Source organism: Stegodyphus dumicola, chromosome 5, assembly GCF_044657685.1.
Source record: "Stegodyphus dumicola isolate Sdum_Otavi_A_Nest chromosome 5, ASM4465768v1".
Classification (NCBI taxonomy): Eukaryota; Metazoa; Arthropoda; class Arachnida; order Araneae; family Eresidae; genus Stegodyphus; species Stegodyphus dumicola.
This window is the reverse complement of record NC_140772.1, coordinates 11,418,112-11,440,630: the sequence shown is the minus strand read 5'-3', so window position 1 is coordinate 11,440,630 and position 22,519 is coordinate 11,418,112. Positions and strand designations below refer to the sequence as shown.

General features: G+C 32.9%; 1 protein-coding gene across 1 annotated transcript in view; it reads left to right on the top strand.

Moving 5' to 3' along the window:
* The window catches only part of LOC146997047 (uncharacterized), a 41,333-nt gene extending 21,465 nt beyond the window's left edge, over positions 1-19,868 (top strand). Inside the window, exons 2-8 of the mRNA XM_085816340.1 lie at positions 2,430-2,517; positions 5,621-5,716; positions 7,917-8,012; positions 12,839-12,955; positions 16,479-16,595; positions 18,415-18,478; positions 19,548-19,868. Of these exons, the coding sequence (XP_085672466.1) occupies positions 2,440-2,517; positions 5,621-5,716; positions 7,917-8,012; positions 12,839-12,955; positions 16,479-16,595; positions 18,415-18,478; positions 19,548-19,741 (762 nt within the window). The 5' untranslated portion in view covers positions 2,430-2,439 and the 3' untranslated portion in view covers positions 19,742-19,868. The remainder of the gene's footprint in view (positions 1-2,429; positions 2,518-5,620; positions 5,717-7,916; positions 8,013-12,838; positions 12,956-16,478; positions 16,596-18,414; positions 18,479-19,547) is intronic.
* The last annotated feature ends 2,651 nt before the right edge of the window (positions 19,869-22,519 follow it).

The window sequence follows — 22,519 nt, the reverse complement described above, 5'->3', positions numbered from 1 at the left end:
TAGCTTAAGTACTCGCTTTAAGCAGAGTGAAAAGACTATATTTAGGGGATGGTGGTAGTTTCTTCAAAATCTGAGGTAGACGTAATTTAGTTTGCTTCTAAATTAAATGTGTAAAATATGACCAAGCTCGAGTAAAATTGTAGAACTAATATAGCACCATGTAACTGTTTTAGTTAGTGCTGATTCTTGCTTTCTTTATCAGTTGCATACTATTCCAGAAAATCACAATCCACTCCGGACCATTTTTTCATTGTTTTTGAAATCGTCATGAAAAATTGATAGAATGTCGACTTAAATTTTGACGAAAGGTTCTGCGCTTTTCTAAAGCGAAAATGAACACGGTACCATCTAAGTGCTGTAGTAAAAACTGCTAGAATGCAGCAATTATGATGTAAACCTAAAATGGAGGATGTGATTTCAATATTTAAAAATATTAATATTTATTTTTGTAAAAAAAGGTTATATTTCTTGCTTAACATTTATGACTACCCCTAACAGCAGGAATGAAACAACGATATACGATATTATGAAACTAAGATCGGTTGCTGCGATTGCAAAGTTTTAATATAAGCGCCATGTTTTATGATATATTAAGTTGACAATCACCTTCCTGTTGTTTTGAAGGTCAAGTGTGTAGAAAAAATTTTGATAAACTTTGAAATTTGTATGAATTATACACACAAACATATAGATACCCTTCTTTATCTATGTGTATATATAGAGAGAGACGATTTCTGTAAATTCAGCTAGTAATTAATAACTGAAATGATACTGTATTTATTGCTTTCAAATGACCTAGTTTGTTAATGAATAAATAAATTTGAAATGATTATGCTTTGTATGGATGAGCCGGCATTGCCACATAAGATCACTGCCGTATTTGAATTTGTTACATGATAACTACTAACTACGCTGCAATGAATTACTAGTTTGATACTACGTGTTACCGAGCCAGCTTAGAAAAGATTAAATTGTGTAGTCTTTGAATACTAGTCCACATTTTTAGTTTGAATTTGACTTTTCCTGTTTAATTGGATCACCAGAAGCTGTAGTTGATTTTGCAAGCATAAGAATTTGCCTACGCTAAATACAAGGTTGTTTTTACGATTTTGATAAGAACATGCCTTTATGTTCTAAGGTCTTTTTAAATAAGAAGTTTATTTAAACCTTTATCTCACTTTGTAGTTACTTTCAGACATAGCGATAATTTACTTCATGTCCGTCAGGGTTTTGGACTACTTAACATTTATCAGATCAAGTAAAGCCTCATAGGTATATAGTCGAGAGATTGGTAAATTATGACATAAAACAGGCAGGAAGTAATGGGAATATTGGTTTCCATAATAAAAACAATTTTCTAATTGTTAGAAAAGAGACTTAAAGAGAAGGAAATTGATGTCTCGAAAGGTTTTAAGCTTTTAATGTGTAGTTATCTTAATATGTTTTAAGAATCAATGTCATAAATTATATAAATTTTAACCTGTGACATGTTAATAGATTGTGATTTGATAAATGCATAGTAACTAGGAATATCTAACTTGCTATAATTATTTCTAATTAAATGGTCACCCTTAAAAGTTATCTCTGCATATTAAGATGAATTATTGCCTTTCATTAATCTTGACCATTGTCACAAGATACAGCACAAAAATTTGAAAATTAATGTCAAATTTAATTATTGGCACCTAATGAGACATAAAATAATAAAAAATTAATAACCTCTGTTTATTTTAGTGACTTCTTGGAACCTTAAAATATATTAACTGGGTTACAGGAACGCTACACAAATTTGTGACACTAACTGCTTCAGACGGGCAGAGCACAACTAAATTTCAAAACTTGCCAACCGTGCCTACATCACGCTTTCAGGTTTGTTCTGATCAGCAGGCCTAACTCTAGATAAGCAGCAGCGGTGGCAACAGCCAGTGATCTGTAGTGAATCATGCTGGTTAGGATTTTACTTTTCATTTTAACCTGTGCCGTTTGATATAAAATTTCCCTACTATTTATTAAACCGCTAAACTGAGCAAGTACATGACACAATGAAACATAAAGAAAAAAGAAAAGCTAACTGCTAGTAAAATGTTAACAAAATGTCACTAATGTTCTTAAAAAAATGCCCAACTATTAGAAGGGCAAAATATTTAACACTATACTTGATAAATTTTATAAAGTTGATTTTATACTAATTTTTTTATAATTATGTTTATTAAATTATAATAATAGTTTGTTCTACCTGTGAATCTATTTTATTCTTAGGATGGTATCACAAAAGTAAAATTCAGGCATATCTATATCTTTAATTGAAATTATTCAATTCCAATTTGTTGTTGGTTTCTTAAATTTTTTCATTAAAGGTCCTTAAAAGTACTTAAATTTCCATGTGCAGAAGTCTGTAGATTTTGATTAATTTTGTTTTTATTTTATAGTTTTCCCACAATGTATGCCTCAATGTATGAGAATTATACACCTCCTGAATTTATTCCTTCATTCTCGATTGCAGAACAGAGGATTACTGTAAGTAGTTATTTGTATTTGTTTTGCGTATATGTCTCCATATATGTTTATTTTTATTAATGGGTCAAATATATGAAACATATAACAGAAATCAATTATTTTGTAAAACGGACACCATTTCTTTCTTTTAAAAATAAAATCTGGGACATGATACTGCTACTCATTTTAGGTTAGTTATTATTAAGTGTTGTGGCATTAGAAACAGTACTTGACAGAGCATTTTCGTTTAACACATTTTAATTCTAGCTCTCGAAAGGATGAATTCTATAGAATAAGGAGAAAGCATTTTCATCCACTGTAATTTATTTGAGTTACAAACGTATATTTCGGTGTTCGTAATGTATTGTAAGCATACCGAACTGGTGATAGCTTGATAAAATTTATTTTTCCAAAAGAAATATTTTACGGTTCTTGAACGTTTCACAAAAGTACTCGTAGAACTCTTCTTACTATGATAAAGCACAATCACTAGTTATCACTTCAACTCACTAAGAACGTTAAACACAGCGGAATACAGGGCATCTAAAGAGCGAAGCTTGCACAGAGATTCTGATTTTCTCCTGTGTTTAGTCATTTTTCTTAAATTGTTTTCCTTTGGTAATTTCTGCCGGCTGGGTTCTCCAATTTAGTTTTCATCCAGCTCTAAAAATACTTTCAATGTGTTTATTGGTTTGATTATAAATGACAAACTTTCAATATATACCTTTCATTGTGTAGTTATGCTTACATAGGGAATGGTCGCATTTCGATAGTAGATATGCAAACTATGTATAGTATTCTTTATCAGTTACAAACTGCGACATGTCTTTAGTGCAACAGGAATTAGTTTTTACTTTTAGATAGTGCACAATGATCTGCACGATGAAAGGAAGATATTGAAAGCATTTCACTTATACTCTTCCTATGAACAACATGTTGCGAGTTTATCGTACCCGTATCTTAACAGTAAAATGCAAAACGTAAACCAGAACTAGACTATTTGAAAGAAATATTTAAATTTTTCGTAGACAATTATACAGGATTTCTCACGATATCGAACAGCTGGGATATTATAAATTCAAGTAACAGCGACAAATGCAACAAAATCAGTGAAATGAATACTACTAAGTCATAAGCATGGTACGTAGTTTACTGAAAGTTTTTTAAAAATGCCAAAAACTGGTATTGGAAAACAGACTTTGCCTATTCCAAGGCACTAGAATATATATGTGTGCAATGTTCTTCTAACTTCACGAAGATTCATCTCGATCTGAAAACGTTATTACTGCAACTGTGTCAGTTGATTTTACGTAACAGTAAACTTTTTTTAGTTTTCCATATTTGTGGCTTCCGTATCTTTGCCCGTTGTCAGTGCTTTATTTACGTTCCTTTTAATAATTGCCTAGTGGGACCGTTCTTACGTTACACAAACAGGTCTTTTGTAGGATAATCTGAGATCTCTTTTGTAATATAGCAAAACCAACAGATTTCTAATGCACAAGAATATAAATATCAAGTAATTTATTACAACAAAGATGTGAAGCAATACTCATGGCTTGGAAATTTTTTAAAAATAAATAAATAAATAAAAACTGGCTTGTATTGAGTAACATGTGGAAAAACTACGAACATATCTATGCAACCTGCCAATTCTGCTATCACGAATGAAAGCTCGGGGAAAAATTAACCAATGGATATTAGAGCTATCTGCTTAAGAATTAGGGATGCCTTCATGAAGTGTCTTAAAGGAAAAATGGCTCTTAGTGTCTTATAGAAATAAATCTCATATTTATCGTTTAGAATTAGAAATGAGATGAACTCTTTATATACAAAGAAATAGTCCTCAGATAACATTAAAATGATTATTAACGGAACCTTAGTCAGCTATACTTAAATTTATTTACAACCTCTCCTGAATTCAAAAAATTCTTATAAATGCTGTTAGTGCAGAACGATTTATAAACTAAAATTGATTAAGAGCAACATGAACAAATGTACATTGAATGGACTTGTTATGCTTTCTGTTAAAAGTGGAAATTTCTGACAAATATGTTGGCCTTGTTGGTGGGGTCGGGGAGAGGATCCAGAAGGATTTACATAGCTTTTTTCTATCTGTCTATCTCTAGATATATGCCTAATAATTTATAAGAAACATTAAAAAATAATATTCTGTTTACTGGATATATATTCTAAATATATATGTAGAATAGGATTTTAATATCTGTACTTTAGATTTAGGCAAAGATATGAACTGTCTGCTCAAAAGAGATTTGGATTTATTAAATTAAAGTATACTAGTCTATTTTCCCTGACGTAGTGATGCTTTCATGGTGGGCTTTCTGACGTAAACTGGCTTGTACTCATGTTACGCAAGGGAGAAATCTATGAAAACGTGCATGCAGCCAGTTTGGTCACTGAGATCTGAACTTGGACTGAAGTAACAGTGCTCAGGTGTCTTATCTGCTGGGCTGTGAAGGAGAAAATATGCCTTCATGGATACTTCAAGGATATGGCTTTGTTTATGTTATACATGGGAAAACCCATGAAAGCATCCATGCAATGAATTTGTTCGCCAGAATATGGAGTTTGTTCAGATATCAAAGTTCAGCAGTCTTACCCACGAGATTCCATAGTAGGTCATATACATTAGTTGTTAATCACATTTACACAATATATAAATGTGATGATTTCATCAATTTTATACACTTACATCACATTTATACATTTACATAACATTAAATGGACTTGCCCTGTATTCTTACTTTTCCACTATAGTTTCTCTCTTTAGATTTTTCGCGTTAAGTGCAGAGAAAATTACAATTTACATATACCGTGTTTACTCCCGTGATAGTGGCACATTTTCATTGTGAAATTCTTGGTGCTACTCTTATGAGGGAAAAATTACTACAAAATGTAATTCGCTTTTGAAGATTTCTCCTGCTTCATAACGGGGGTGCGACTCTTACAAGACAGCGACTAGTGTGCGAGTAAATATGGTAATTCCACTAAAATCATCTATCTGTGCAAAATTCATAGCAGCATGTTTTGCCTTGTATATTTTTCATTGTTCAATTGTTTTTTTTTTTTTTTTTTTTTTTTGTTGTTGTTGTTGTTTCTCTTCTAGATGACTTGGAAAATGCATTCAAGACAAAAGGGTGAAGAAACAGGCTCTCCAGCTATTAATCAGAACCTAGGCCCACCAACTTCTGTTTATGTTAAGGTAACAATTATATATATAGATATATTTTATTTCTAAAATAATTTTTCTGTTGATATGCTGAAAGATATAAAAGAGAATATCTCATAGCTAAGCATTTATAGCATTCAAAAATTTAATAATATTTACAATAGCAGATGAAATTCGCTATTTTCTCTTAAATTATACATTTCCCCCCCTATGCATTTATTATTATATCATGCAGTGAAAAACTATGGCTTTCATTATCTTTTTTGCATCTGCATACTAAGTGGGAGAATTCTGTTAAGCCCCGTTTCCATTCGTGCGTTGCGTCATTGGGAGAAGCGCATATTGCGTTGGATTTGCACTTACGGAAGTTTGGTGGTCAGTTGCATTTATTGCCACCAGTTGTCTCTGTATTTAATTTACTGGATTCAGACTCTTAAGGTACTTAAATTCGATTTTATTGGAAATTTTCGTTTCTACTTATGAACTGGGAATGTAAAGCACATTAGCAATTTTTAGATAACCAAGTTTATAATACACATTATGAACATCTCTACTGCTAAGATAAATTCTTGAAACACTGCCATAATGAATCGTTATCTTATGAATAATGAAATTTACAAGAGGTTCATAAATGCATTTAAAACTAGTATATGTTTCTTTAGTTTCTCAGATTCTATTATTAAAATTAAATAAAAAAAAATGTTTCAAGTTGAAGTAAATCGAATTAAATTTACTCTTTATGGTGCGCAGTGTTAGAAATACTTTTCATAAATTATATTATGTAAATGTTAATAATATTATTAAGAAGTGTGCACTTTTTTACAAATTAGTTTATTAAAAGTAATTTATGATTATAATGTAAAGCTAGTATTAAATCAGAATGCCAGTTCCGCCTCCTCTATTGTGCAGATAATATTGTTTATAGGCAGAATAAATTTCTAAGACCAATTTTATCTTTTGGTGTAAGGCAGGTTATGTTGAACAGAAAAATATGTAATTTGTTTTTAAAAATTAACTAGATAATTGGAAGATGCTGAGATTTGAATTCATTGCAATTATAGAAGGCTATTTTTTTGTCAATAATATGTTGCCCATTTGAGTAATTATTCCTTTTGGTGTAGTTAATCTCGAATTGAATATTCATATATTTTTAAAGCTGTAAATGCTACGGTCATTTTGTTTTTGCAACAGATTTCGCATTGCTAGTCACAAGCACATCAGCACATCGAACACAAGAGCACATCAAGAAACATGTTTTTGGTATTGATTAGAAAAGTACAACTCTATTCTATTAGGGATAAGGTTTGAAACCAAAGTACGCTTGTGTTTACATTGTTCCACAGAGTTCTGAGAAATGGGTTTAAAAAAATGGGGATGCTTCTTTCCAGTAACTGAGCACTGTTGAATATTTGCATCTCATCAGAGAAATAAAAAATAAAAAATAAATCTCTAATCAGGAGCGTGGGGTATGAAAACTATAAGCGAAGTATTTCCAGGGAGTTTCCCTACAAATTTCTTCCGATAACTGTGCTAGGCTTACTTGAAAGCACCGACAAAACCATAAAAAAAAAAAAAAAAAAAGAAATCTGAAAGTTCTCAGATTTTATATTACGCATAAATAAAGAGTGACCACTATATTGTTGCGACTAATATAGTGGTCAATTACATTTATTCAATTTCAAATAACTACTATTGTGATACAGGAACCGGACTAAAATATCGCGAAACGGTCGACTAAGGTTTGCGCAATTTCTCATCAAATTTTCCAACACAATAAGTAGCAAACTCGTTGTCGACTTTTCGATATCCTGCAAAATTACCAAGATACCCCTTTACGTAACATTAAATGGACTTGCCCTGTATTCTCACTTTTCCAGTGTAGCTTCTCTCTTCAGATTTTTCGCGTTACATGCACAGAAAATTACATCAGTTTCACATATACCATGTTTACTCGCGTGATAGTCGCGCTTTTTTACTTTTTTTTTTCATTGTGAAAGTCAAGGTGCTACTACTATTATGGGTAGAAAATTGCTACAGAATATTGTACACTTTTGCAGATTTTTTCTGTTTCAAAAGGGGGAGGCGCCTATTACACGAAGGTGACTATTATGAGAGTAAATACGGTAATCACACTAAAATCATCTATCTATGTACAAAATTCATAACAGTATGCTTTGCATTGTATATATTGTATTTCATTGTTCAATTGCTTTTTTGTGTTTTTCTCTTCTAGAAGACTTGGAAAACGCATTCAAGTCAAAGAGCTGAAGGACCAGGCTCTGCACATATTAATCAGATCATAGGCACGCCATTTCCTGTTTATGCTCAGGTAATAATTCTATTTTTTTTTCTTTTATTACTTCTAAACTAATTTTTCTTTTGATATTCTGAAAGATATCGAAGACAATATCTCATAACTAAGCATTTTGTTAAAAAATAGCAGATGAAATTCGCTACGTTCTCTTAAGTTATACATTTTCTCCCCCACACCCTGTGCATTTATTTTTAAATCATGAAGAAAAAATCTGATGTGTACACAACATGACTTCCTTGTACGGAATATTAAATTACATGCATTTATTCTTGCATTTCATTTAAACTTATAGGATTGAATAAAATCTACCTCGTCGATAGCGCATAAACCACAATAGAATAAATGCGCTTTTTAAAATTCATTACATTTGTTTACCATAGCGACACTCTGGCGCTAGGTTTACTTAACAGCGTTACATGTCCTCCATATTGTAACTCAGAATGCATGTAAATTTATATCATTTGATGAATTATCTAATCGTTGCCACATGTTCTATTCAAATATTATAATAAATCTAGAACGATGCATAAAAGAAATTAAGCAAACTAAGCAAAAAATAAATAAATAAATAAATAAATAGTTTTTCACAGACGATTCAGTATTTATCATTCAATTAATTCAGGTCTCACTTCCTCACAAGGCACAAATACATAAAAACTTAAATAACATAATGTATCTATTAAAAATTACGAAATAAATCTTAAACACTTATTTCCTCGAATAAATTCCAGAATGGATTAAGCATGATTTTATTCGCAATAGTAAAAGAAGGCGTTATCTTTATTGTTGCAAAATTCTAGATTGGCAACGAATCCGCTATTCTGCCAAGTTTCAAATGTAAACAAACATGGCCGCCATGGCAAAAACAAGTCTTAGCTTAAACAACTTTTAAATTGTTGATAACTCTACAAATATTACACGCAGATCTTCTAAAGGCATAAAAATCCTAATCGGAAGATAAGAACAACATAATTCAATCCTGTTTAAAGCAAAAAATGAACAATTAATAAACATAAAAAAGTAAAGAAACTGAGATCACTGAACCGGGTAACAGAGTATATATACATATATTTATATACGTTTGGTGCCGCCGATTGCAACCACAATACGAGGTGCACATCTTTGGATGCTTTAGTTGCGTATTCTGGTGTTCAGTAGGAATTTATCCTGCTCTTACTAGAGCTTACCGCGGCATCCCACTTGGGTCCTCACACATACTGGCTTCTCATAACTGTTTCACCATAAAGATGTGAAGACTTGAGATTAATAAAATGAGAAACGTTGTCTCTGCAGACTCACTGGCGGTGAGAGTTTGATGAGCTAAAATCCAATCAGGAGCAAGAAAATAGTCAGTTGAATCCTACTATGCAAACGTCAAATGTAGTAAAGTTTTGAGTATACTTCGCAATATAGTTAATTTAAGTAAAATACTCCTAGTATGTGGGCTGGACGGAACGCTGTCTAGTGCTGATATTATGGCTGTGCATTTTCTGACTTTCATGACGCGCAGGGCCTGATATTTCTGTCCTCGTCAAGTATTTCATAGGTAAAAATGCCCGAAAGGCAGGCTGACGTATTTCGGATGGCCTTGTAATAAAATTTTCAGTTTAGTCTGTGCAGAAATTCGGAGATGAGCTCAATTTTGAGGTCATCGTAAAGATTTTTATTTAGTACGTAGTATTGGGCTCCAGTGATAATCCTAAGAATCTTAGTCTGCATTATCTACAGAGACTGAATATCCTTTCGCTGGCATTTGTCCGTGTTGGAGAGTCATATGTAATCATGGGCCAAATAAAAGAAAGATAAATATGCCTTTTGCGATTTAGCATCAGCAGTTGATCTTTAGAGAAGGAGTATAGTTTCATGGCAACTCCTCACGCCGTGCTACTAGCTCGTCTGATGTGCGTTGACCAGGTGAATGGGCGGTTTAACACAACTCCTAGGTAAACAGCCTGCTTGATTTTAGGAACTTGATGTCCGAACAGAGTGATGTTGTTGGCGATTTTATCCTGCGTACGATACATTCGTTTCAGTAGAAATTGTGATTTTTCTAGCTGGATGCACGTTTTCCATTTTGCACACATGCCCTCAATAACAGAGATCTTTTCTTGAAATTGTTTCCATTTCATAATTTGAGCGTCTCAATAAGAATCGCCGTTTCGTCTGCATAACAGGCGAGCAAGGTATTACTGTCTTTTCTGAAATCAGGGAAGTCATTTATATATAGAGTATACAAAATTGCCTCAATAGCCCTTCCTTGAGGTTGCCACAGAGGATGTTTCTTGAACCAGAGATGTCATTTCCTTGTCGAATTGAGAATGTACGATTTTGTGGGAATGACTGGAACATAGGTTTAATTTCTATCCGGAAGTCCATCTGGATGAGTTTGTAGATAAGTCCTGTGTGCCACACCTGTTGAAAAGCTTTGGCCACGTCTAGCATCAATATTGGCGGTACTCATTTTGTTGTGTAAGGAACTACCGATAAATTCTGTGATTCTCACAAGCTGAGTAGTAGTGGAAAGCCCCATGCGGAAACCATGCTGATTGGAAGTAATTACACTGAGATAATCCTTGATTCGTTCATAAATAATTCTGTCTAAGATTTTACTAAGAGCAGAGAGCAGACCTGATGGGCCGGTAACGTGCGAGATTGTCATGAGGCTTCCTTGGTTTCTGAATGAGGAAAATGGTAGCATGCTTCCATGCTTTTCAAAAAGTAGAGATTTTGCTGGCAAGCATAGGGAATGCTAGTCAGCTTACTGATAATTTTCTCTCGTATCTCAGCATTTTGTTTTAATAGAATCTATTCCTGGAGATTTTTCAGATTGAGAGTTCTGATAATTTTCTTAATTTCCACCGGAGTAGTAAATTTAGGGATATTGCATGATGCAGGATACATGATATATTTTTCGACAAATTCGGTGATACGTTTTTCAGAATCCGGATTGGACACCTGAGCATTGGGCGTAAATTCCACTGATAGGTGGCTGAAAAAAGCTCCGCCTTCTCAACGTTTTAATAAACCAGTCCTCGAACATCTTTGATGGGAGAGTTTTGACTGCCAGTTTTCTTCAAAATTTTTGATTTTCCAAATTGGTTTAGGGTCCAAATTAATATTGGAACTCTTGTCATTCCAGGTGGCTGTTTGAATAAGCTGCTTGATTTTACTGTTGAGCATGTTGATTGAGGTTTTGAGCAAGGAGTCCCATGTCCTCTTAAAGTCCTTTCTCAGCCAGTTTCGAGTCCTCATAATTTCTCTGATGTGGCTGGAAGTTTATATTTTTCGAGGTTACCATCAACAGTATGAGTAGCTTCATCCCTTGATTGGCTAAGGAAGGCTGTGAGGGTACTTATTACCTCGTCAATATCAGGTTCAGTTCGTAAAGTGCCAATATTAAGTTTCGTAGTGATAGCAATATTACGAAACAAGTCCCAGTCCGTGACTTTAGCTGGAGGAAGATCCTTGTTTTGCTGGATGCCCAGATATCCAACAATCGGGACATGATTTGACGAAAGCTCATTTTGAACAGAGAGAGCCATGGAGATGTTAACTGTAGTGATGAATAAATCAAGAATATCGTGCCTTCTGTTATTTACTTTAGGCCTTTAAATGAGTTCTTCAGGAACATGGAGAAATAACGGTTTACTGACGACATAGTGATGGATGACTTGACCTTTTCTATCAGTATTGCAGCAACACCAGTCTGAGTGCTTTGCGTTGATATCTTATCCAAGGACTGTAGACATGTTAGAATTTAAACGAGTGTCCATATGATTTACGCTAAGATTTCCAGGGGGGGTTGTAAATTGTTCAGAAAACCGTGGGACCGAATTTAGGAAGAGTAATGTACAATTTCAAGGCTTCATAGCCGTTGGAATTATCAGCAGAAATAAAACAGGAATCAAGATTCTTTATTACAGACATCCTAGCGCCGCCGCCACGGTGGTGAAGTCTGTCACTTCAGTGTGAGTTCACTTCTGTCACTTCAGTTCGGTATTCTCAGGTTATGTGAGGGCGTAGCGTGAGATTCCGTGTTCATGCAAATGTCTATATCATTCACAGAGAGGAAGTCATGTAATTCGTGCGGTTTGTTGGTGAGATTGTTTGCGTTCCATAGAACGATTTTCAATGGGGAACACATGTTATTGGTGATATTATCCATGGTTCACAGGCCAGTTTTTGGCTTTAATTTCCTCTGGCTTAGTAACCAGGAGGACTTGCATGGTGTCGTTTAAGACGGCGTGAGCCGCCATGAGTTGACCTATAACAGTCTTTTCTTCCTCAAGTTTCTGTGTTACTACAATTACTTCCGGGGACGTCGCACTGTTTTTAATGACCTTGTCTGCTTTGTGACTCGTGGGACGACTTTAGTAGGACTTAGTAGAGCGGGTTTTGGGGGTAGTGCATACAAAATTTGTAGTTTGGTGTATGTTGTAATCCACAGTTGCCACAAGTTGAGAGCTCAGAGACGGGTTTTGATAGTCCCTCGGCTCTACGTTTAACACAACCAGGTGTGTGCTTGCACTTTGCCTGCGCATGGAAAAATTTCTGGCATTGGAAGCACTGCATGGGACCTCTTCTGCCCTTGTATATTTCCATTTTAATTCTGAGTCTCGAGAGCGGTATACTTGAATTTCATTAGATAAAATTTGAATTTTCTAAGGTAATCTTACTATACACAAAATCTACGTAAATTAAATAATTTAAATATAAAAATTTAAATTAGACAATTTTTTAACAAATTAGTTTTAATTTTCAGATGAAAAAAAATCATCTTATATTTTTGTTTATATGGTACGTAATTGCATATGTGTCATTATTCTGCGTTTATCTTCTAGATGGAGAGGTATCCTGGCTACTTTCTCCCACCAGTGCCTCCACAACATCCCGCAATGAATCCACCATTTACGGCAAATCCTTCGCAGCACCCACCAGCTAGTACATATCAAGTGCAGGTAAGAATTAAATTTATATTTCTTGCACGTGCTTCTGATTTAATGATGTTTAATATATATATACTTATCCATAAATAAAATATATGTAAGGCTAATAAATCAGACTGGATCGAATTTTAAGTAATAAACAAAGAGCGTTCTTCCCCACAACGTTTATTGACGAATACGAAAGACGAACTAATGCATATACATAATTATGACATCACAGTTTCTTTTTACAAAGAAACTCTACCGTCATCTATTGGCAATCTGAAAATACATAATCACAAACTTGTATTTAACACTTCCCCCCATGCCTCCGTGAACGGATGCATCAATCTTACTGAACTTCAAGATTATAAAGTCTTTCCGTTGGTTTTCTACCAACACCCTTATCGAACTGAATTTCACAAGATTTAATTCTACCATCTCTTCCGTGATATAATTCTTTAATCCTAAATTCTAATTACAACGTTTCGCATTATCTTCTCGTGCAAGGACAACATCACTAATTTTAAACACAGGACAATTTTTTTGAGTTTTTGAAAACATAACTGATTTTAATTTTAACCCTTTGCGGCGCACTATACGTTAACGTCGGAATTTCAACAAAAAAAGTTGTATGCGGTCTATTTAGTCCTAAAGGAGTATACAGGTAAAATTTTGTAAAAATTTCACTTACCGTTTTAATTCTGTGGGTGTTCCATGAGGTGGAACACTGCGCCGCCAGAGCTTTTAAAAGTGCGACTAAGCTAGCATTGCAGTGAAGTACGAAAATGAGTAGAAGCGTTTGTATAAGAAAGAAAAAACTCTGTATTATGGCTCTATACATGGTTTCCTGGATATACACAATATTTTTGAATATATACGGATAAATGAGATAAATATCTATATACACAAGTCCTATGTACAAAAATATTTACAAATTTTCGGAAAGAGCGCTTCGGAAAGAGTTAGACCTTTCCGCGCCATTTATGGAAAATTAATAATAAAAAAAATAACTACGATTAATGTTAACAATAAAGAAAAATAAGCCTATAATATATACATACACGAAAAATATCTACACAATTATTGAAAATAAATGGAAATGAGACTAAAATGCGACAGCAAAAAATTCGTGCAGGTCTATGTAAAAATGAGTCAAGCTACTAATAAAATTCCCGCCTAAAAACTACTCCCAAAAAATTCGAGATGCCAATATTAGGGCTTTCATAACACAAAACACACCTCACCCCTCAATACTGCTTTGTTTGAATTCATCTCCCCCAAAACAACGGAAACAGAAAACGTAAACAACGGATGTTCTCTCCTAAGCACAGATGTTCTGATTCGTAACAGCATGAGATCGCTAAAGGCGCAGTGTTCCGCTAATGGAACACCTGGTTTCATTCAATGATTCTGCGTATGGTTTTTGTATGAAAGATTAAAAAAAAAAATATAGAACAAATAATTTGGAGTACAGGCAGCAAAATTATGCCTAATTTTTTTTTTTTTTTTTTTTTTTTTTTTCCCAAATAAAAATTTTATATCATTAAAAAAATAGAGAAAATTACTTGAAAAAAAGTGGATTTTAATAACACATAATAAATGAAAATTCTGTGTATCCTTGTGATATGCTGCTACATACTGTTTAAAGAGAAAAATTCAAAGTATATAATAAAGGAATTTTTTATCTATTTACGGTTGAATTTAAAGGTTTTCAGAAGCGATTCAATTTGGGTGTTCCATGTAGTGGAACACTGAGCCGCAAAGAGTTTTAACACATATTCCTTATAAAACCTTTTCAAAAATACTGTAATAATAATTGCCTAAGCTTCCATCTTTTAATCAACTGAGATATTGTAGATCTAGGATTCAGATGAAGTCAAAACAGTCAATCTAGATCCAGTTATAAAATGAGATGGGGAAAGAGGATCAGGTTCATTTGATTTATTGCCTGCATAGATTATAGGTCTGGAATTAATAACACCTTCAACTGTAACCAAAACAGTATAGAGTTCTTCATAAAATAAAGAATCTTTACCTAAGATACATTTTAAACAAGTTTATACATTTCTTACCAAACGTTCCCAGAATAAGTGAATAGCGCATGAGCATGCCAGGTGCACATCTACATGTTATACTAGTCACATATACAAAATTTCAACTTTCTGAGGCTAGTCGTTTTTCAGTTATGCAAGATAAGTACGTACGCACAGACGCGGCGAAAAATTCTCTCCGGAATTCATTTCAAGTCAGTTTTATAATTTTTTAGAAGGAAAAGTCTTTTATTCTGCTCTTACGTACCGATGTCACGCAAAAACATCGTTAAATAGCTTTCGCGGTTAGAATGTATATTTCGGTTTATAGCGGTTAGAATGTATATTTTCGTCGAAATATGATGCCTAAACTATTGGCGATTAGAATGCTTCCTCTTTAGTTCGTGCAAGGAAGTAAAAAAAAAACTAAGGCTTTCATTATCTTTTTTGCATCTGCATACTAAGTGGGACAATTGTATTAAGCCCCTTTTCCATTAGATCGTTGCGAACGCGTAGCGTCATTGGGAAAATGCATACTGCGTTGTATTTGCACTTACGGAAGTTCAGCGGTGAGCTGCATTTATGGCCACCAGCTGTCTCCGTGTTTTAATTTACGGGATTCAGACTCTCAAGGTACTTAAATTCGATTTGATCGGAAATTTTCATTTCTACTTATGGACTGTGAATGTAAAGCACATTAGCAATTTTTATATACCTAAGTTTATAATGCACATTATGAACATCTCTATTGCTAAGATAAATTCCTGAAACACTGCCATAAATGAATCTTTATGTTATGAGTAATGAAATTTACTAGAGGTTCATAAATGCATTTAAAACTAGGATATGTTACTTTAGTGTCTTAGATTCTATTATTAAAAGCAAATAAAAAAAAATTTCAAATTGTAGAAAATCGAATTAAATTAGCATAACGAGTAAATTCTATGCCGGTGGCAATAATACACAGGGTTAGAAGTATTTTTCTTAAATTAAATTATGTTAATGTTAATAATATTATTAAGAAATGTATATTTTTAATCACTCAGTTTATTACATGCAATCCATGATTATAATTTAAAAGCTAAAATTAAATTATCATAACGAATAAATTTTGTACCAGTGGTGTTAACTGGTCATACACATCAAAAATTGTATTTAAAAAATTCATACAAAAATTTAAAACTGAAATTTAATTTTTTGAAGAAAAATCATAAATTTTTGTTTATACGTTATATAATTGCGTGGATTTCATTGTTCAGTTGGTCTCTGATTATCTTCTAGGCCACTATGCCGCACTACCAACCATGTCCTCAATTTCATTTATAAACAGTTTAATTACGAATTATAATTTAAAATTTCAACTTATTTAATTGAATTTCAATCGATGAAAATTCGGATTTACTAAATTAAACGTAAAATTTTTTTTTAAGAAATTTGTTTTAATTTTTGATAAAAAATTGTTATATTTTTGTTTATATGGTGCATAACTGCATATAAGCCATTGTTCTGCGTTTATCCTCTAGATGGAGAGAGCCCCTGTCTACTTTCTCCTGCCAGTGTTTCCAGTACATACCGCAAGGATTCCACGAACTTCGGCAAATCGTCCGCAGCACCCACCAGCTAGTGCATATCAAGTGCAGGTAAGAATGAAATTTATATTTCTTGCACACGCTTATGATTTAATGCTGAGGAAATATATAGATACTGAAAGCTTATCCCTAAACAAAATGTATGCAAGTCTGCAATAAATCAGACTTGATAGAATTTAATGTTATAAACAGAGAGCGTTATTCCACACAACGTTTGTTTAGTTAGATTATATTTCGTATGGTCTTCTTTATCACAAAATATACATCGTTGACAAAGCTAAAGCAGTTGGAACTTTCGGTTGTTCTCTTTCATCGTACAGTTTACGCAGTGCTTTAACATTTGAAATGTTCCCCTCTGGTTCAAGTGATGACAACATCTTGTTTTTCAAAATGTTCTTTCGGTATTTCTATTGCGGAATCATAATTCTGGTCACTTAAAGCGAAACCGGAAATGGCAGCTAGAGCATTATCGCTAAGTAAAAATTTTAGGTACGCAAATATTACAGTTTATTGATGATTGCGAATTGTATTTTCGAACTGGTTGCAAAAGTCCGACCATTTACACGAATCTACGTAATAAGTTCCGATTTGCAGACATGGTAACTTCACTGCTTTCGATTCATCTGGAAGTGCAACATTAGCCTTTATTTTCTGATTGTTCTAAAACATTCCGAATTCTTTTTCAGAAATTGATGCATTCTTCCGCTCCATATAACAGTTTTATCCTGGTATTCTTGACTTAGCATAACTTCATTTACAATCTCCTCCGAAGTTACTTTCGTTTCGATTTCTGAATGATTTTTTCAATTAACTGTTTATAAAAATCCCCGGTTGTTTCAATTTTTTCCTTAGCGGAACATTATTTGCTAAATTCGTTTCGACTTTGGCTATCAGTTCCTATTTAATTGATCCGATCGTTACAACCGATCGTTTCTTTTTCAAATTTTCAAGAACACCCTCCATTTTCAAAATATTTACTATGTCGATTTTTCTGGTTCGTAAAATCCCGGTATGAAGGCACCATAAACAAAATATATGCAAGTTAATTTAGAAGTCAAACAACAAAAATCAGTGTTATATTTTAAAATTTTCACAAGACTAGTTTGGATGGTTTTACCCAACCATCATCCTCAGCTGCAATCCATTTGCGCTTTTGCAGCTGAGGATGATGGTTCGATAAATCCGTCGAAACTAGTTCTGTGAAACTTTGAAAATATAACGCTGATTTTTGATTTTTGTAGTTTGACCTTCTAAATTAATATTTGTTCGGCGTGTTATTGTATCTTAATATATGTAAGTCTCTAATAAATCAGACTGGATCGAATTTAAAGTAATAAACAGAGAGCGTTATTCAACACAAAGTTTATTGACGAACACCATAGACGAACTAATACATATACATAATTATGACATCACAGTTTCGTTTTACTAACAAACACTACCGGCATCTATTGGCAATCTGAGGAAACATAATCACAAACTTATATTTAACAATCCACAGCTAATGTGAGGCGTTTTACGTCCCGGTGTATTCTATACGGGTCCTAGTCCTAAATTCTAAAAATTTTTCGTGCTATGGCCTTCCCTAAATTTAATACCAGTCAGGCTTTTTTCATACATATATTTAATGGCTAACTCTTTTTGAGATTGTTCATCTAAAGTCTTCAGTTTTCACAAAGTTTTTTTTTTTTTTTTTTTTTTTTTTTTTTTTTTTTTTTGTTTTGTTCTTTGTTTTTTGATACTTGAGAAATACTTGTCCTTTTCAGAGGTAACCAATTCTGCATGCAATTTTACATACTTTTTCTTTAGCAATATAAAATATTAACTTTGAAATACGTTTTTTTTTTTTTCTTTTCCCTTTTTTATTTAGTCTGGAACAACATCCAAACGTGTGACTGAAGTAGAAGGCTCAGGAACAAGCTTTTCTCAAGAAGGTAAAAACGATTTTATGGAATCTCAGAATGAGATTCATGATGTCTAATGAGGACACATGACTTCCTCATACGTCCTATTAAATTATACATATTTGTTGCTGCACTTCATTTAAACTTATTTCCACGATTTATTCTAGCGTAACTACACGATCCCTCATCACTTGAAAATGAGGGAGGCGATTCTTATCTCTCAGTGGCAAATCATCAGGAATAATTAAAATTATGACTGACATTATTAAAATTTAAGCTAGTTATAAGAAATGTGCTAGGATAATTGCGCTTCCAAACATGTTTCGAGCTCCCTTATTGGCTAAAGATTTCCATAAAATTTTATTGAAGTTAGGGTTTTTAGCATTGCATAAGAAAACTTCATATTGAGATACTTTCAAATGTTTCTGATTTTTGTTCATAGTTTGCGCCATAATTAAACTCTCCAATGAACTAAAATAAAACGTTCCAATGAGTTTACATTCAGTTGTTCATTATGTGTTTTTCTTTTCTTCTTTTATTATCTTCTCATGTCATGAATCACATTTTTAATGAAATTAAACCTGCAACTTAAACATATTTCTAACGTTAAAGAAATAAGAATTACAAGTTTATAGATAGAATTCATGTTTTTAAATCATTCGTATAGTGCTCTGACATGTTCTCAGATTTTGCTGCCAGTTTTGACATAGTCATAGATGAATTTCAAAGCTTGTCTTTATGTCTGTAAAGTTTGTTGATGACTTACACATTTTTTACTTAATTTTCCTCCGTGGTGTGGATGTGTCACTGAGGCTTTACTTCTTCTAAACATTTTACTTACCATTGAAGTAAATGGTTATGTGAAGCTGGCGATGGTTTTGGTGACGAATTTTTGTCCCAAAAAAATAAAATTATCATCATTGTTCCTGTGTATATTCAATCCATAATGAACTGATACGCATGTAGCAATATGCTTGGGAAGTGTGACTGGTATAGATTGTAATATATTAGCTTGCACAATGAGAATTTTTATTTTGTCAGGAAAGTTTTAGCCTTATTATTATTATTATTATTATTATTATTATTTTTTAATTTATAGATGGCCATTCAAAAAGGAGGTATCATCAGAGGCAGAAAAAAAAAGTAACATGGGACTCTTTTTCAATAGAAGTTGAAAGTAGTGAAGATGAAGAAAGTAGTGATGATGAAGAAGCTATTGAAAGAAAAAAAAGTCCAGCATGTTTGTTCATGACTATGAGAGCAAGTATTAAGAAAACAATTATCGAAGAATAAATCTTTCTCGGAAGATTTGAAGTCTTCACCTTTGATTTATGGAAGCCGTTGTTCACATTCAGAATTTGCAATTCCGATTGAAGCAAATCAAAGAACTTGCTGTAATTAATTAAGAACTTTACTTTAAATCTGGTTTAATAAATATTTAATTTTTTAACAATTCTTTTTTGTTACTACGTGACAACTAAACAACAAAAATTTTACAAAATCGAAAATTGAAATCGATAATAAAACTAATTCCAAATTTTAAATTTGGGCTTCCAGTTGCCCATATTTGCAGTAGGATTACGTCATTCAAAATTTTATGGCTCTAGGTACTGTTGTTTTATCACAATGCGAGAAACATACATACATTTATGCAGACTTGAAACGGATTTCAGAGTGATTCAACGCAAAATGGAAGCAAACCATAAAATTCAGTTCAAGAGCAATATGTTTAAAGTGCGTATATCTTTAGAATTTCTGATACAGAATCTCACGCACTGAGGATATATATATATTGCTACAATGTTGCCATTGCTCGCTTTGAAATTCTTGAGTTTGTTAATCAAAAATTCCTTAAAGTTTTACAAAATATGAAATCCATAATAAAACAAATTGCAAATTTGGGCTTCCAGTTGCCCATATTCACAGTAGGATTACATCATTCAAAATTTTATGGCTCTAGGTACTGTTGTTTTATCACAATGCGAGAAACATACATACATTTACACAGATTCTTCATTATTTAATTTTTTCAAATATAATACAGGGGGATAATATTTGGTGGCAGCAGTTTGAAAAGTGAAACGGATATTCAGTGTGATTCGACGCAAAACGAAGACAATAGTCCCTCAGGGACCGTTTGAACTAAGAATTTAACAATAAATTTAAGTAATTTTTTTGATGTGGGGACCCACTAATATTTAAGAAAATTTTGTGAGACCTCATAAGTATTGCGCAGATCCGGCACATGCGTGAGTGAAACTGTCAGTTTCTTCACTTGCAGTATGCTATTGCAGTTTTAGGTCATTAACTTTAATTTTTAATGTAAAGTGAGCGTTTCTATTATAAGAAAGTGCGTTGAAACGCTTTCGTTTTTTCTTTGTCTGCATTGTCTTATCTTTATCTATTTTCAAATACATTAAGTAAAAATATTTGGTATTTGTAAAATTATTATAAGAAGTTAAAGAAATATCATTGTCCTGACCCACAGTTTAAGAAACTTAAATCAAAGTAATAAATATAATAAGAATAAAGAATCAATCAAAGTAAAGTAATTAAAAACATATACATGTACGTGTAACTTTGTTATTATATTTACGCGGACTTATACGATTTAAGTATCCCACGTATAAGTCCAACAAAGGGAGGTGAAAAGGGAATGCTGTTCACACTGCTTCTTTTAATTCTACAAAGTTATAAGTATTATAAAATATATGTAAATTTTCTCATGCACAGAAAAGGATTTATGAGTAATTTAACAATTCAGAAAATTTTGCATATAATGAATTTGGTATGGAGAGATATGGCCTAAATTTTGTTTCAACGAAAGAGATGAAAGTACCGTATTCTATTATGATTAGGAAAGCGTGTGTATGCTATCAAAAATGCTGTTTTAATAGTGAATTTAAACATACTTTCAAATAATTAAGTTTTGACAACTTCGATTTTACTTAAAGTAATTTCATTCATTGTTTATTTTTAGTCATAATAATTATTTTTCGTAAAATTTTACAGAAAGTCTATTCAGTTTCAGGAAGGCTATTTTAGATTTTCAGAAAATGTGTGCCTTATTTAAGAGGGCTTTTGTCATGCAGTTTTCTAACTGGCCACTGCCTAATCAGGGAGGATGCCATTGCGTTTCTTTTCTTTTGCTTCCCAGCTGAGTGAAAAAGAAGGGTCAACCTTGCTTAAGCTTTAACTGCCGTGAGCGGTTTAAGAGACCGCTGAGAATTTTCTAACCGTCGTTTCGACCACTAAAAATGGAGAATGGTTCCTGTCCTTCCTCCTACCTTCCTAAGCCCCTCCCACAAGGTCACATATCGAGTTTCACACTTTTTTATGGTTTCAGTTATCACTTTTTTTTTTTTTTAAAAAAAAAAAAAAACCTTTTAAGTAGTCTGGGCGACCGCTCACAGCAGATGCGTACCAGTTTCAGTGGACCATAGACGTTATTTATCAGATGCTTGTTTTTCCTAAAAGTCATACATACACAGTTGACTATTAATAGACACATACAATAATACACAGTTGACTATCAATAGCAAGCTCTTCTTATTCTCTGAAGAGATTCCTTGAGTTAGTAAGGCGAAATATTTAGGAGTAATGCTAAATGAAAGATTAAAATGGCGAGATCATATAACAGAGGTCAGAAGAAAAATTTTCACTGTTGTAAATAGTCTCAGCCCTATATATAAACTACTGATCTGAGTGGTATTCTGGCTATGAGTTATCAGTCAGTCAGTCAAACTTTACAAGAAAACGTCCCGTATATCTCACTCAGAAAGAAATTGAATATTTTTTCAACAGTCTGTCTGTAAAATTATTATATTGGCTGCTTGAGTTTTAGTTTAATTTACATAACCAGAATTACGTGAGAGTCATATGACATAGATTTTTATGGAAATGACGCAGTGCCAGTAGATGTTGCTATTTTTAGAATAGAGAAGGGAAATTAATTTACGCTGCTAATTTAATCTTTTATATATTCTTTATTTTTCGTACATAGTAAAAGATAAAAAATATGAAAGCAAACTTCTAAATTTAATTCACTGTAACCTCTTTTATTTTTTATTT